Source organism: Pan troglodytes, chromosome 9, assembly GCF_028858775.2.
Source record: "Pan troglodytes isolate AG18354 chromosome 9, NHGRI_mPanTro3-v2.0_pri, whole genome shotgun sequence".
NCBI lineage: Eukaryota > Metazoa > Chordata > Mammalia > Primates > Hominidae > Pan > Pan troglodytes.
The window spans coordinates 95,862,130-95,879,355 of NC_072407.2; the positions used below are offsets into that span (position 1 = coordinate 95,862,130).

The window sequence follows — 17,226 nt, forward strand, 5'->3', positions numbered from 1 at the left end:
ATACAAATCCTATATGTACTGTTATCTACAACCATTTGAACACTTATCCATAAACCCCTAATAAGTACCTTTTGCTTCAAGACCTATATTCCTTAGACCAACCATTAGAAAATTGGATGTTCACTCCAGCTATATGATATTTTTAAAAAAAATGAATCGGCTGGGAGCAGTGGCTCACACTTGTAATCCCAGCATTTTGGGAGGCAGAGGATGGCTTGAGGGCAGGAATTCAAGACCAGCCTGGGCAACATAGTAACACCTTGTTTCTATTAAAAAATTAGTTTTAAATTTTAAATTACAATAAAATAAAGTGTAAGTATTAAAAGGCCACTTGTCTATTTCTCACTTGGAATATTAAATGCTGGAAGCTGTGTTTGCCTGTTTATGAAGATAGAATCCTAAATGCCCTTTTGTTCTGTTTATATGTTTGAATGCTAAATGTTCATTTCCAGAACAGAAACTGTTCATACTTGGTGCGCTGTGGACTCTTGTGATAATTAACCAAGAGTAGCTCTATTTGTCCAACCTCACACCTAAAGAAGAAAGAAAATGGCTTGTGCTGAGTTTTCTTTTCATGTACCAAGTCTTGAAGAGCTTGCTGGAGGTAAAAACAATATTAACTTTGGATTTTTAAAAATTATCCCAAGAGAAAATTCTTTTAAAGAGATTCTAAGATCTATCTATATCTTACTACTTATGTATATCTATATCTTACTTATCAAAATAATACTTTTGGTACAGAATTCATTTTCCATTTCAGTATCTGTTCTGTCCCATTTTTATTGAGAAAGTCCAAATTCTGTCTAAAAAAACTAAAATTATAATTTATAAATTCTTTTTTCTTTCACTTATAGATTATTGATGATACCAACTTTACAAGATGTAAATGATTAGTAATCCAAGACTTAAGCATGTGTGATGCCCAAAGAGTCGCAAAATTTTGCTTTAACTTTTTTCACTTACATTATTCTTTAAATGTATACTCTACTGTTGTATGTTAATCATATTCCCAATATAATTCCCCCCCACCACTGATAATGGCAGACTGCCAGTGAACTTGCTTTGATTTAAGGCAGTTTCCCAAGATAAATTAGGAGGGAAGATAGTCAAAAAAAGGAAAACAAAAACGAGTACAAAAATGAAGCCAGGAATAGTTGTTATCCAAAACTGTAAAGTCTGTCAGAATACTAACCTTTATTTAACAACCTCTAGGTTCTGTTCTAATGGTAACTATAGAACCTTCGCTTGTTTCTCAAAATGTGATGTTCTGGTAGTTCATTTGTCATCCTGATAAGATTGAAGTTAAGAAATAGACTCATTTTTGCTTTGTTGTAACTTTCCTCTTATAATCTTTTTTTTTTTTTTTTCCCTAATTGAATGGTAGCTAGTAAACAATCTATATTGTTTGGCCTGTATTTCTTTTTCATCAGTCTGTCTTCCCTAATATGACAGGGCAGTTAGGAATTTTTTCTTTTTCTTTTTTCTTTTTGTAGACATAGGATCTTGTTCTGTTGCCCAGGATGCTCTTGAACTCCTGGCCTCACTCGATGCTCCTGCCTCGGCCACCCAAAGTGTTGGGATTACAGGCATGAGCCACCATGCTTGGCCAGATTTTTTCTTTGATTGCTTTTCTAGAACCTGTTTTCACTTTTGTGTTTGTTTCTATTTTCCTTCTATATGTGCAGGATATATTCAGAAAAAGTAGAAATTTTATGGCCTGGCACAGTGGCTCATGCCTGTAATCTCAATACTTTAGGAGGCCAAGGTGGACAGATCACTTGAGGTCAGGAGTTCAAGACCAGCCTGGCCAACATGGCAAAACCCCATCTCTACTAAAAATACAAAAATTAGCTGAGTGTGGTGGTGTGTGCCAGTAATTCCCGCTATTCGGGAGTCTGAGCTACAAGAATCACTTGAACCTGGGAGGCAGAAGTTACATTGAGCCAAGATCGCGCCACTGTACTTCGACCTGGGCAACAACACGAGACTCAGTCTCAAAAAAAAAAAAAGAAAGAAAGAAATTGGCAAGGTGCGATGGCTCATGCCTGTAATCCCGGCACTTTGGGAGGCTGAGGTGGGCAGATCACGAGGTCAGGAGTTCAAGAGCAGCCTGGCCAACATGGTGAAACCCTGTCTCTACTAAAAATAGAAAAAATAGCTGGGTGTGGTGGCGGGCGCCTGTAACCCCAGCTACTCGGGAGGCTGAGGCAGGAGAATGGCGTGAACCTGGGAAGCAGAGGTTGCAGTAAGCCGAGATTGCGCCATTTTACTCCAGCCTGGGTGACAGGGTGAGACTCCATCTCAAAAAAAAAAAAAAAAAAAAAAAAAAAGACATTTTGTAAGAACTTTTGATCCTTAAAAGTACATAGGCTGATGCAGTGGCTCATGCCTATAATTCCAGCATTTTGGGAGGCCAAGGTGAGCAGATCTCTTAAGCCCAGGAGTTTGAGAGCCACCTGGGCAACAAGCCAAAACCCCATTTTTACAGAAAATACAAAAATTAGCCAATCATGGTGGCATCCACCTGTAGTCCCAGCTACTGGGGAGTTTGAGGTGGGAGGATTACTTGAGCCTGGAGATCAAGGCTGAGTGAGCCAAGATCATGCTGCATACCACTGCACTCCAGTCTGGGCGACAGGGTAGGTAAGGCTATCAGAGTGAGACTCTGTCTCAAAAAAAAAAAAAAAAAAAAAACCGTTGAGGCTAGGTGTGATGGCTCATTGTAATCCCAGCACTTTGGGGGACCCAAGGCAGGAAGATCACATGAGTCCAGGAGTTCGAGACCAGCCTGGGCAATATAGCAAGACCTGGGCTCTACATATAAAAGAAAAAAAGAGAGAGGGAAATACATTGGTCTTACATTAATAACTTTGAGACACCTATGCTTTCTTACATTGTTATTGAGGTATAACTATCTACAGTAAAGTATGCTAATCTTGAGTGTACAGCTTGATGAATGTTAACAATAGTTACACCTATGTAACTACTATCCACATCAAAATGTAAAATATTTCCAACATCCCAGAAGGCTCCTTTGCACACCTTCCCAGTCAGCCTTGATCCATTGCCTGTTTCTGAGATGCATAAGGTGAAGTAATATTGTATGTAGTGTTTTGTGTCTGGCTGCTTTGTTCAACATATTGTCTGTTACCTTCACTGAAGTTGTTACATGTGATTGCTTACTTTTTAAAAAGCTTAAATGTTTGCATTTCAGTTGGTTTTTGGAATCTTCTCTCAAAAAAGAAGGTAATCCTCACCCTCACACAAGTGCAGGCTGTTTATCTTCAACAGTTGAAAATCACTGTAGAGGAAGTATTTATATATCTTAGTCTATGTTGTACCTTGTGATTATGTCTAATGTCTAATTATATTCATTAATAAGACCATTTCCCCCTTCTTTTTTATTATACAAGTTGAGATTGGGAGTGTGTTGAGAGCCACATACCACTTTTGATACGTGGTAGCCAAGTTTTTACCTAATGTTAAATAATCTTATTCCTTGTCGTTATTAGTTATGCAGAAGGGGTTAAAAGATAACTTTGCTGATGTCCAGGTCTCTGTAGTTGATTGCCCTGATTTGACTAAGGAACCCTTTACCTTTCCTGTAAAAGGTAAGCAATTTTTGCAATTAGCTTTTGTTTTTTAGTCATAATCTTTTTTTGAAACTAGAATTATTTTTAAGGACATCTTAAATTATCTACAAATAAAGGATATTGTCACAACATTTAGGCTAAATTGTGCCAAATTTCTGTGCTCACTCTTCTGATATTGGTTAAATTTCATTTCATACTCTTGTGGAAAAGGATTGTGTTTTATTCACTTATGTAACCTTCACAGATTGTAGAATAGATATCCAATAGGTTAGAATTCTTTGTATTACACGAGAGTTTTGCTTTTAATTGCTCAGATTGTTATGGAAACTGATTTTAATTTTTATGATTTTATTTATTCAAGACCAGAAGGGATCCTAAAAGCCTTGTATTTGAATGATCTGTTAAAACTAATCCTTCAACAAATTTGCCAAGTGAGCATCCACTGTTTGAAGTGAGAAGGAAGGGAAATTAGTATTAGAAAAATAAAATAATTTGTCAGTATGATAGATAGTTAGTTGATGTTTCAGTTTTTACAATAACACCACAAGGTAAGTAGTAGCCCTTGTTTATAGATGAGAAAACTGAAAACGAGAGAGGCTAGATAAGCTCAGTGTAAATCATAACCAGGATTCAAATGCAAGTCTGTTTCCAAAGTCTAACCCCCTCCCGTTATACCCTATTATGATGAGGAATTTGAGGATAAACACTCAAAGTGTTCTTTTTATTATGTAATTAACATCTTTGCTAAAAAGGAGTTTGCCATAGAAATTCTGGACTCTAGTTCTGTCTTAGAACAAACCTGACTTTGAGATAACATTAGCATGGGGGGATTTGAATTGAATGTTTTTTGGGGGCCTTTACAGCTTAAACAATCTTTGATTTTAAGTAGAGCTGTAAATTCTAGAAGGCTTGTGTACCATGTGGCAATTTCTTTTAGCTTCTTCAAAGCATTTAGCATAATACTTTTTTATAGTTTTTTTTGAGACAGAGTCTCACTCTGTCACCAGGCTGGAGTTAAGTGGCGCAATCTCAGCTCACTGCAACCTCTGCCTCCCAGGTTCAAGCGATTCTCCAGCCTCAGCCTCCTGAGTAGCTGAGACTACAGGCATGTGCCACCACGCCTGGCTAATTTTTTGTATTTTTAGTAGAGATGGGGTTTCACCGTGTTAGCCAGGATGGTCTCGATCTCCTGACCTCGTGATCCGCCCACCTCGGCCTTCCAAAGTGCTGAGATTACAGGCGTGAGCCACCACGCCCAGCCTTGATTTTTTTAAAAATATGAGTGTAATGTATTTCCCCTGCTAATTAAGTAATTAACTAAAATTAAATAAAGGTCAGGAAACAGAAGAGTACAAGAAAGAAGGAAAAATGGTTAATCTTTTTTTGTTTGTTTTTTTTGTGTGTGTGTGTGTGTGTGTGAGATGGAATCTCGCTCTGTCGCCCAGACTGGAGTGTGGAGTACAGTGGCACAATCTTGGCTCACTGCAATCTCTGCCTCCCGGGTTCAGGCGATTCTCATACCTCACCATCCCAAGTAGGTAGGATTACAGGTGTGCACCACGACACCTGGCTAATTTTTGTATTTTTAGTAGAGACGGGGTTTCATCATGTTGGCCAGGCTGATCTCGAACTCCCAGTCTCAAGTGATGTGCCCGCCTCGGCCTCCCAAAGTGCTGGGATTACAGGTGTGAGCCATCATGCCCAGCCAAAATGGTTAGTCTTAATTTTGTCATGCAGAGTTATGCTTGGAAGAAGTGTTTTCTGGTCAGTAATTTGTGAGTCTTTAAATTGCAATACTAGAAGCCAGATATGCATCTAATATGTGTATGTATGATCTTTCATAAACATAGGAGTTTAAGACCAAACTGGCCAACATGGTGAAACCCAATCTCTACTAAATGTACAAAAATTAGCTGGATGCAGTGGCGTGTTAGACATTTTCTACATGAACTGGTCTTGATAAGATCACCAGTGACCTTAAAATGTTTACTAGTACTATTTAACCTCTCCATGTATTTCATACTGCTTGGCCATTGCTGCCTGACATTCTCCCCTAGGTTCTATCTTCTCTATCTTTGTTTCACCTGTTCTTCCTTCGTGCCTTTCCTTCCTCTTTTCTTCCACATTTTCCTGGTTCCTTTTTCTTTCTAATAGTCTCTTAAATATTGATCTTTTCCAGAATTCTTTCCTTAGCCTCTTCTTATTTCTAGTAATCTATCTGGGTATTTTTTAAATCCACTCTTATGGTTTTAATTACTACCTGAATATAACTTTGAAATTTGTACATCTCACCTAGATCTCTCTGGGTTTTTTTTTTTTTTTTTTTTTTTGAGACGGAGTCTCGCTCTGTCACCCAGGCTGGAGTGCAGTGGCACGATCTCGGCTCACTGCCAGCTCTGCCTCCCAGGTTCACACCATTCTCCTGCCTCAGCCTCCTGAGTAGTACACCCAGCCTCCTGAGTAGTACGCCCGGCTAATTTTTTGTATTTTTGGTAAAGATGGGGTTTCACCGTGTTAGCCAGGATGGTCGCGATCTCCTGACCTCGTGATGTTTTGTTTTTTGAGACAGAGTCTTGCTCTGTTGCCCAGGCTGGAATACAGTAGCACAATCTTGGCTCACTGCAACCTCTGCCCCCGCCGGGTTCAAGCAATCCTCCTGCCCCAGCCTCCTTGGTAGCTGGGATTATAGGCTCCCGCCACCATGCCCAGCTAATTTTTCTATTTTTAGTAGAGATTCACCATGTTGGCCAGGCTGGTCTTGAACTCCTGACTTCAGGTGATCCACCCGCCTCAGCCTCCCAAAGTGATGGGATTACAGGTGTGAGCCACCATGCCCAGCTTGTTTTGTTTTTTAAGATAGGATCTCACTCTGTTGCTCAGGCTGGAGTACAGTGATTTGATCTTGGCCCACTGCCACCTCCACCTCCCAGGTTCAAGCGATTCTCCTGCCTCAGCCTCCCAGGTAGCTAGGACTACAGGTGCACACCACTACACCCAGCTAATTTTTTATTTTTAGGAGAGACGGGATTTCGTCATGTTGGCTAGGCTGGTCTCAAACTCCTGATCTTAAGTGATCCACCCGCCTCAGCCTCCCAAAGTGCTGGGATTGCAGGCGTGAGCCACCATCTGAGAATTTACATTGTACCAGAGCAAAATATTTTAAATTAAAAAACAAGAAACAACTTTAGCAAAAAAAAAAAGGAAAACCACCCCAAAATAGATTTTTTTAAAAGAAATAAGGCGTCAAAGACATTCTAGAAACCTTACCCAATCCAAACTTTGGCCCCAGTTCTAACCCTTGCCCTTGCCTTGTATTGCCTTTATGCCACCAACTTTATAAGCCATCCTTGGTTATGATGATATTAGAGACACAGGTACTTAAAATAGGACAGGGGTTCTAGCCACTATGTCTTCCAATCCCTGTTATTTGTAAAACTTTATGAGAATGGAGAAGTTATATACTGTTGGCATTTTATTATTAAATTAGATGTTTGCCTGTTTTTAAGGTGGCTTGTGTTTTTGTTTTTTGGTTTTTTCTTAGGCATCTGTGGGAAAACTAGAATTGCAGAAGTTGGAGGTGTGCCTTACTTATTGCCTCTTGTAAACCAAAAAAAAGTAAGTACTTTTACTCTGCATATTCACATGAAGATTGTAGAAGTTGGGTTGATTACTGTGTTTATTATTAGAAGACCTGTTGATCAATTGGCAAGGAAGTGCTAATGGATCAGTAATAAAAGGTAAACCAGGGACTTTGTACAAGTTGTGACTTAAATAATATTTTTTCCTCTTCTATAGGTTTATGATCTGAATAAAATTGCAAAAGAAATCAAGCTGCCTGGAGCCTTTATTCTTGGAGCAGGAGCAGGTCCATTTCAGACTCTCGGGTTCAATTCTGAGGTCAGCATATATAAGAAAATTATTTTACTTTATTGGTTTGACATTTGGTTTGTCTTTTTGCTTTTAGTGCCAAAAATCCTACTTTCTGAGTGAATTGTAAATCTCTCTGCAGGTTTGATACTACTTGACGTAGATTTCTGCTATAGCACACACTCCAACTGGACTAACTGTAATGGAGTACTAACTTGTAGTTTTAGATTTTCTTAGGTCATAGGTTCAGCCTTAGATAAATGCAGGGTTCTATGGTATTCTGTTGAAGGTTCTGGATTATAAAATATTTGTATTCTTACGGGATTCCGAGCTTCTCTATAAATCTTTGCTTTGGGTATGCAGGCAGCTTTGGATTAGAAGATGAATGGAATATTAGTGATCTAGTCAACTCCTTCTTCCAGACCAAATAGTAGGAAACTATCACAATAGTATGATGGTTATTTATGAAAATTAATAGTTATTACTAGTATATATTATTACCATATGAAAATATTACTGTTTCTTTGAATCTCATGAATACAAGACTTCAGTCTGCTCATTCTCTCATAACCTCTTCAGATATGAATAGTAGTCATACAAGTTCTTTGCAGAAACATTAGTACAATTTGCCTAGTGTTCAAGTTAGGAAAAAAGGTTAAAAATTTAAAATAAGATATTTAACGCAAGTTATAGATACACTGTAAGAAATCCAATAAATATCTTTTTTTTTTTTTTTTTTTTTTTTTGAGACGGAGTCTCGCTCTGTCGCCATGCTGGAGTGCAGTGGCGCGATCTTGGCTCACTGCAACCTCCACCTCCCAGGTTCAAGCAATTCTCTTGCCTCAGCCTCTTGAGTAGCTGGGACTACCAGTGTGTGCCACCACGCCCAGCTAATTTTTGTATTTTTAGTAGAGACAGGGTTTCACCATGTTGGCCAGGATGGTCTTGATCTCTTCTCTTGACCTCGTGATCCGCCCCCCTTGGCCTCCCAAAGTGCTGGGATTACAGGCATGAGCCACAGCGCCCGGCCTATAAATGTTTTCCAAGTTTTTTATGTCTAAAATTAAATATTATGTATTTTATGTTCTCTTATTAGGACTTAAACTAAAATGTCTTAAAAGGATTAAATGTTTTGTAATATTATTCAAGATATTCTCTTTGCAGAGATACAAAGATTGACTAATTGCCTCACTTTCTTTTCAGTTTATGCCAGTTATTCAGACAGAAAGTGAACACAAGCCTCCTGTAAATGGAAGTTACTTTGCCCATGTGAACCCTGCAGATGGAGGGTGCCTACTGGAGAAATACAGTGAGAAATGTCATGATTTTCAGTGTGCATTACTGGCTAATCTTTTTGCCAGTGAAGGCCAACCTGGCAAGGTGATTGTGTCCATAAAAATACAATATTCCCTAAATGTTCTCAGAAAGCTAAAAATGTGAACTTTTACTGCCATAAATATGGTTTTGCTAAGAAAATTAGTTTCCCACTTTGGGAGGCCAAGCTGGGTGGATAACTTGAGGTCAACTTGAGGTCAGGAGTTCAAGACCAGCCTGGTCAACATGGTGAAACCCCATCTGTACCAAAAAATACAAAAATTAGCAGGGTGTGGTGGTGTGTGCCTGTAATCCCAGCTACTCGGGGGGCTAAGGTGAGAGAATCGCTCAGACTTGGAAGGCAGAGGTTGCAGTGAGCCAAGATCATGCTACTACCCTCCAGTCTGGGCCACTGAGTGAGACTCTGTCTCAAAAAAAAAAAAAAAAAAGAAAATTAGAGCTTCCTAAGTCAAAGCTCTTTAAATAACCCAGTAATGAAAGGTTCAGAGAGTATGACAGGCAGAGAGCAAAAGTCATCTTTAAGGTTAAGAATAATATGGCTGGAGGCCAGACGCGGTGGCTCACGCCTGTATTCCCAAGCATTTTGGGAGGCCAAGGTGGGTAGATCACCTGAGGTCAAGCATTTGAGACCAGTCTGGCCAACATAGCGAAACCTCGTCTCTACTAAAAATACAAAAATTAGACAGGGAAGGTGGCACATGCCTGTAGTCCCAGCTACTTGGGAGGCTGAGGCAGGAGAATTGCTTGAACCTGGGAGACAGAGGTTGCAGTGAGCCAAGATTACACCATTGCACTCCAGCCTGGGCAACAAACCAAGACTCTGTCTCCAAAAAAAAAAAAAAAAAAAGAATAGTATGGCTGGCACAATGGCTCATGCCTATAATTCCAGTCCTTTGAGAGGCCAAAGCTGGAGGATCACTTAAGGTTGGCAGTTTCAGACCAGCCTGGGCAACATGGCAAGACCCTGTCTCAAAAAAAAAAAAAAAATTTTTTTTTTTTTAATTAGCCAGGTGTGGTGGTACATGCCTATAGTCCTAGCTACTCAGGAGGCTGATGCAGGAGGATCCCTTGTGCCCAGGTGTTTGAGGCTGCAACGAGCTATGATCACACCACTGCACTCCTACCTGGGTGACAGCAAGACCTGTCTTAAAAAAAAAAAAAAAAAAAAAGACTACTTAGTAAGCAAGACCTTTTTCTGAGAACTAAAAGGTAATAGAATATTAATTTGGGGAGTGAGTTTGTCATCTACATGAACCATACAGCTAAAATAAATAATGCCTACTTACAGGTAGTAAATAGGTTATTTGCTTCTTTCTGATGAATCACACATTGCTCTAGATAGAAATGGTGGTAGCAAAAACTTACAGCAAGAAGAAAGTAAGGAAAACCAATGCCTTACTTGATATTTACTTCCTATTAGTACGCAAAAATATGATTTCAGTGTTAGCTTTTGTGAAGACTCTCCAGTTTTGGAAGTAGAGATAGCCTCTTCAGCTACTTTGAGATAAGAGATTGAGAAGTGAAAATACTTAACGTCCAAGTTGTGGAGATAATACAGAATTTTAAGCGAAGTGAGAAAATGTAATCATTTTCTCCTCATCCCCACTTACCAAAGGTTAATTCCTTTAACCAAAGAATTACCAAAGGTAATTCTCAATCTTTGACTGCCTCGACACGTATGTTAAGAGTCTCTAGACTCTCTGCACTGAGAAACTTGTCTTTCTCAGTTTCTCAGTTCAAGAAAGCATGCTTAAGACTTACTAGTAAATTACATGTAACTGATGTGTGTGTGTGTGTGTGTGTGTGTATACATATATATATGATTGATCAAAATTCACGGGATTGCAACATCTCAACTCAGATCTGGGGGCTCTAAGCAAAGAACAGAATATTTGCTTGATAGAATTAAATTATATAATGTTTTATTTCAGTAGTTATTTTGCAGCATAGTCAATGGTATGCATCTTTATGTCCTCTATAGGTAATTGAGGTGAAAGCCAAAAGAAGAACTGGACCACTTAACTTTGTGACTTGTATGAGACAGACCCTGGAAAAACATTATGGAAATAAGCCTATAGGAATGGGAGGTACTTTCATAATTCAGAAGGGAAAAGTGAAGTCTCACATTATGGTAAGAGCCCATGTGTGCATACATGCATGAAGGAGTTTGTGTGTGTGCACATACTTAAGATCTTAGGATTTTTTTGTTTGTTTGTTTAAACGGATCCTTGCTCTGTTGCCCATGCTGGAGTGTAGTGGCACAATCTTGGCTCACTGCAACCTCCATCTCCCGAATTCAAGGGATTCTCCTGCCTCAGCCTACTGAGTAGCTGGGATTATAGGCATGCAGCATCACAACCGGCTCATTTTGTAGTTTTAGTAGAGACAAGGTTTTGCCACATTGGCCAGACTGGTGTCGAACTCCTGACCTCAGCTGATCCACCCGTCTCAGCCTCCCAAAGTGCTGAGATTACAGACGTGAGATGCTGCACCGGGCCAGATCTTAGGATTGTAAAGTATGTGTTCGGAATTCTACATTTGAAGACACTCTAAACAAATCCTTTTTATTATGATTGTATTACTTTAAAATTTAAATGATAATTTTATAAATCAGATTGTAAGATATTATCTTTGTCCATGTTAGTATATTAGAACTTTATTTTGGATATGTTTGTTTTTAAGATCAAGATAAATTCAAGGCCTGCAGAGTGACTCATGCCTGTAATCCCAGCACTTTGGGAGGCCCAGGTGGGAGGACCGCTGGAGGCCAGGAATTCAAAACCAGCCTGGTCAACATAGTGATGATGGCAGCGGCAGGCTCTCTGGAGCGGCTGCAGCAGGGAGGCACAGCTGAGGCTACACACTCTATGGAGCGGGTGGGAGCTGAAGACAGGTGGGAGTCCTGCCCCTTCCGAGTTGGCGCTGGAGCTCCGTTGGTGCCGCTGCAATCGCCCAAGCCATGGCTGTGGTCCCTGGCATCCCTGTGCTCTCCCAGTGGGAACAGGCGAGAGCCCCAACTGCCCAGGCGCAGCTGCAGCAGCTCAAACCCGCGGCTGCAGACCTGGGTCTCCCGCTCCACGGAGCAGGCAGGAGCCCTGCCTTCTCCACACAGCTGCAGCTGCCCAAACCGTGGCTGCGGACCCAGGCATTCCTGCGTTCTTGGGGGTCTGGGAAGGCCCCCACTGCTCTTACAGGCTTGGAAATGCCTGCTCCCACTGCCTGGCTTCTCCCTGCTGTCGGCGCCTGCTCCGATCCAGGAGCAAAGTCAGGCAGAGCCCGGTCGCTGTCGCAGCCCAGCCAGGTGTGCACACGCTCAGGGCACTGCTGACACACCAGCCCCCTGCAGTCCCGGCCCCTTCTGGATTTGGGGCGCTGACACGAGCATAGAAGGGAAGCTGAGCGGCGGCTGAGAGCAGCTCCGCACTGGCCTTCAGGCACCCCTTGGCACCTACAGCCTGGATTCCGTGATCGGCAGCAGGAGGCAGACAGGTTCCGGGGCAGAAGGGGGCGGGTTTCCGGTGAGGCCCCACTTTCAGGCCAGGGAAGGCCTGAAGGCTGGGGGCCCAGCTGCCAATCCCACACACCAGAGTGGAAACTTGTGGTGCTTTTTCCAGGCCCACCGTGATCATCCCACTGCACTCCAGCCTGGGTGACAGAGCCAGACCCTGTCAGGAAACAACAGATGCTGGAGAGGTTGTGGAAAAATAGGAATGCTTTTACACTGTTGGTGGGAGTGTAAATTAGTTCAACCATTGTGGAAGTCAGTGTGGTGATTCCTCAAGGATCTAGAACTGGAAATACCATTTGACCCGGCAATCCCATTACTGGGCATATACCCAAAGGATTATAAATCATTCTATGATAAAGATACACGCACACATATGTTTATTGCAGCACTATTCACAATAGCAAAGACTTGGAACCAACTCAAATGACTGGATTAAGAAAATGTGGTACATATACACCATGAAATACTATGCAGCCATAAAAAAGGATGAATTTATGTCCTTTTCAGGGACATGGATGAAGGTGGAAACCATCATTCTCAGCAAACTATCACAAGATCAGAAAACCAAACACCCCATGTTCTCACTCATAAGTGGGAGTTGAACAATGGGAACACATGGACACAGGGAGGGGAACATCACACACCGGGGCCTTTCGGGGAGTGGGGGACTAGGGGAGGGATAGCATTAGGAGAAATACCTAATGTAGGTGACAGGTTGATGGGTGCAGCAAACCACCAGGGTACGTGTATACCTATATAACCAAAACTGCATGTTCTGCACATGTAACCCAGAACTTCAAGTATAATTAAACAATAATAATAAGTAAAATATATTTTTAAAATTTTTAATTCTTAGTAATATTCAGTATGTTTACCTATGTAATTATCTTTTGTTGTAGCCTGCAGAATTTTCTTCCTGCCCCTTGAACTCTGATGAAGAAGTGAATAAATGGTTGCATTTTTATGAAATGAAAGCTCCTTTGGTTTGTCTACCAGTTTTTGTCTCCAGAGACCCAGTAAGTCTGTGTCTGTTTTTTATATTATACTACAATGATAATGCTTGATTTTTAGGATAATCTTTAAGAACTAGGCACTTTTGTGTTTGTTGTTGTTGTTGTTTTGAGACAGAGTTTCACTCTTGTTGCCCAGGCTAGAGTGCAATGGCAGGATCTCAGCTTACTGCAACCTCTGCCTCCTGGGTTCAAGCGATTCTCCTGCCTCAGCCTCCCGGGTAGCTGGGATTATAGGCATCTGCCACCATGCCTGGCTAATTTTTGTATATTTAGTAGACGGGGTTTCACCACGTTGGTCAGGCTGGTCTCAAACCACTGACCTCAGGTGATCCACCCACCTCTGCCTCCCAAAGTGTTGGGATTACAAGCATGAGCCACCACGCCCGGCCATGTGTTGTTGTTATTTAAGAATGAGGGTAGCCTCTAGAATTATTTTGGAAGATAAGGGAGCTCTTCACCATCCTATGAGTTAGGCAGAGCAGATTTTACCTTTGAGAAAATGAAGGCACAAGCATTTTAAATAACACCCAAAATTATTTTATTAAATAGCAGGTGTAGCTGGGCATGGTCACATGCTCCAGTATTCTTAGCTACTGAGGAGGCTGACTTGAACCCAGAAGTTTGAGACCAGCCTGGGTAACAGTATAATCCCCATCTCAAAAAAAACAAATAGTAGAGTCACAACTAGGATTCAGGTCTCCTGTTATCTTGTTTGGTGTTCATTATATTATAATACTATACGCTAGAAAAAATATTACAGACCAATTCAAAGCAAATACCTACTAAAATATTGGTCATATCTTTTCTTTTTTTTATTTTTTGTGACAGAGTCTCGCTCTGTTGCCCAGGCTGGAGTGCAGTGATGCGATCTCGGCTCACTGCAACCTCCGCCTCCTGGGTTCATGTGGTTCTCCTGCCTCACCCTCCTGAGTAGCTGGGATTACCGGTACTCACCACCACACCCGGCTAATTTTTGTATTTTCGGTAGAGACAGGGTTTCGCCATGTTGACCAGGCTGGTCTCGAGCTCCTGACCTCAAGTGATCCGCCCGCCTCAGCCTCCCAAAGTGGTGGGATTACAGGCATGAGCTACTCCGCCTACCCTGGTCATATCTTGATCCAGTGATTACATGCCTAGGATATTATACTTAAATATATGCATAATTGTGTAAAATTACTAGTTAAAAGGTTATTATTACAGTATTGTTGTAGTAGCAAAAGAATTAGAAATAATGCCAGTGTCAGTTGAGAAGTTACATACGCAATAGAATACCATGCAGGTATAAAAGAATGAGGAAGCTCTTTTATGATTTCATATACAAAGATCTCAAAACTATATTGTTACATGAAAAAAAGTTACATGCAGAAAAGTGTGTACAAAATACTACATTTGAGTAAAAATAAAAGTAAGTATTTATGGAAGGATATACAAGAAACTGCGTACATTGGTTACCTGCTAGGAAGGGGAGCGAGTGGTGAGGGCAAGAGAGAAGAAGATACATTTTACTGAATACATCGTTTTGCCCCCTTTGAATTTAGAACATGTGAATGTATTACCTATTTAAAAAATAAAAACTATTGCAACGTAAAAAGTTATCCCTCCCCCTTAAACTCTAATCAATAATTTGAGTACTAACATATTGTTTGTCTGTTGTCTTAGGGGTTTGATTTGCGACTGGAGCACACTCATTTTTTTAGTCGTCATGGAGAAGGTGGACACTACCATTATGACACTACTCCAGATATAGTGGAATATCTTGGATACTTCTTACCTGCAGAGTTTCTCTATCGCATTGATCAACCAAAAGAGACTCATTCAATTGGGCGAGATTAAATCAGCTGATACTTATTTAGAAAAAGAAATAATTAAGGTTAATTAATTGATTGACTTATTAATTAATACTGATATAAAACCAATAGAAATGATCCCACAGGCCAGGCACAATGGCTCATGCCTATAATCCCAGCACTTTGGGAGGCTGAGGCAGGAAGCACACTGGAGCCCAGGAGTTTGAGACCAGCTTGGGCAACATAGCAAGACCCTGTCTATTTTTTTAAAAAAGTAAAAAATAGAAATTACCTCACTACTTAAATCCCATTTTTTTCACTTCATATGAAAGAATATATTGATAGTATATTCTATATTATTTCATAGATCTGTCTGAAAGAGATTGGGAACAAAAATATCTAATTGAGATATTCTTTAATTTTTTACATAGCAGCTTTATTTTTTTTATTCTATAGTGTCAGCAAAATCAGTCATGTTTATACCTTGAATATAAATATCAGGAATCATGCAATTATTTCTACTATGTATTTAGTAGTATATTTGTATAACATTATTACATTTTGCAAATTAGTATCACAACTGCTAGGTAGATGTTTCTAAGTATTAGAAAAATCAGTGTTATTACCTGCAGGATATTAAAAAACATTTGAAAAAGAGAAAAAGAAAAATCAGTGTTTAGAAATGTTGATAGTTATTGAATCTTTGAATTGAATTTTAAAAATCCATTCTAGTAATCAGAGTATACCTTTTTTATAGAACAAGGTGGCAGGTGGGGAGCCCTTTACCCTTCTGGTGAAGTTAAACCATAGAAGTTTACAATTTGCCTTTCACAAACATTAGCAGTCCGGGCATGGTGGCTGAAGCCTGTGATCCCAGCATGTTGGGAGGCCGAGTGGGAGGATTGCCTGAGCCTAGGAGTTTAAGACCAGCCTGGGCACCATGGTGAGACCCCACCTCTATTATTTAAAATGTTTCTTAAATAAAAAAAACACAAACATTAGCAACTAGTTGGCTAGCCATAATTCCTCCCTTGTTTCGATTGCCAGTTAGAAGCAATTTTTATTTCACTGGTTATTTGCAAGAGAAGGGGTAAAAAAACAGCATCAGAGTGCAACATTGAAGTGAGCTTACTTTAATTTGTAAGTGAAGCTGTTGCTGAACATGACCACTATCGTTGCTGAAATATAAAATTATACTCACTGATTGTAATGGTTGAAATTTTCCTGAATAATCATTAGCCAAAGATCAACTCTCTAATGGTGCTAATGGCAATCTAGCTAATGTGCAAATTTAGGAAGTCTTCAGTACTAAGTACATAATTTTCAAATAATATTTTTAATTGTCTACTTTGGATGTTAGCTATGTCTTGTGAGTATAAATTCCTATTTTAAGCACTATTTTGATGCAAAAAAAGAATAAAAAATTTAATTTATGATATGTTTGTAATATCTTACCTCCAGACAAAATAATATTAATAGTCTTTCATTTAACAAATATGTATTGAACACCTACCCTTCTCTCTGGAGTGTACACTTCATGTGGGCAAGGGCCTTGTTCACGACTGTAGCACTAGTGCCTTTAACTGCTAGCAAAGTAGCCACTCGGATGATTATACCAAACACTTTACTAAAGCTGGGGATCTGTCTAGTGGGGAAGACAAACAATAAATATATAATATGTCAGGTGGTATTAAATGCTATGAAAAGAAAGGAGTAGATGGACGGTAAAGGAGGATGCTATTTTTTTGTGGCCATCCCGCACTGAGACAGGATGCATTCCACACTCAAAATTTGGTTCAGATGTCCAGACTGATAGCCAAGTTCAGTGGCTCACGCCTTGTAATCCTAGTACTTAGGGAGACCAAGGCAGGAGGATCACTTGAGGCCAGGAGTTCAAGGCCAGCCTGGGCACCATAGAGAGACTCCCATCTCTGCAAAAAAAGAAAAATAATTTTTTAATTATCTGGGCATGATTGTGCACACCTGTTGTCCCAGCTGCTCAGGAGGCTGAGGCACGAGAATCACTTGAGCCCAGAAGTTGGAGGCTACAGTGAGCTATGATTGTACCATTGCACTGTAGCCTGGGCAACACAGTGAGACCCTGTCTCAAAAAGAAAGCAAAA

At 40.3% G+C, this 17,226-nt stretch overlaps 1 protein-coding gene across 12 annotated transcripts in view; it reads left to right on the top strand.

Annotated features, from left to right (window-relative positions):
* The window catches only part of C11H11orf54 (chromosome 11 C11orf54 homolog), a 21,995-nt gene extending 5,459 nt beyond the window's left edge, over positions 1-16,536 (top strand). For 2 of the 12 annotated variants that reach the window (XM_001141370.5, XM_009423974.4), the window contains exons 2-9: positions 453-604; positions 3,513-3,611; positions 7,135-7,208; positions 7,389-7,490; positions 8,664-8,840; positions 10,777-10,926; positions 13,203-13,319; positions 14,976-16,536. In XM_001141370.5, the coding sequence (XP_001141370.1) occupies positions 550-604; positions 3,513-3,611; positions 7,135-7,208; positions 7,389-7,490; positions 8,664-8,840; positions 10,777-10,926; positions 13,203-13,319; positions 14,976-15,149 (948 nt within the window). In that variant the 5' untranslated portion in view covers positions 453-549 and the 3' untranslated portion in view covers positions 15,150-16,536. The remainder of the gene's footprint in view (positions 1-452; positions 605-3,512; positions 3,612-7,134; positions 7,209-7,388; positions 7,491-8,663; positions 8,841-10,776; positions 10,927-13,202; positions 13,320-14,975) is intronic. The other 10 variants (XM_009423973.4, XM_001141448.5, XM_009423975.4 and 7 more) reach the window with 10 other exon arrangements.
* Positions 16,537-17,226: the final 690 nt, after the last annotated feature.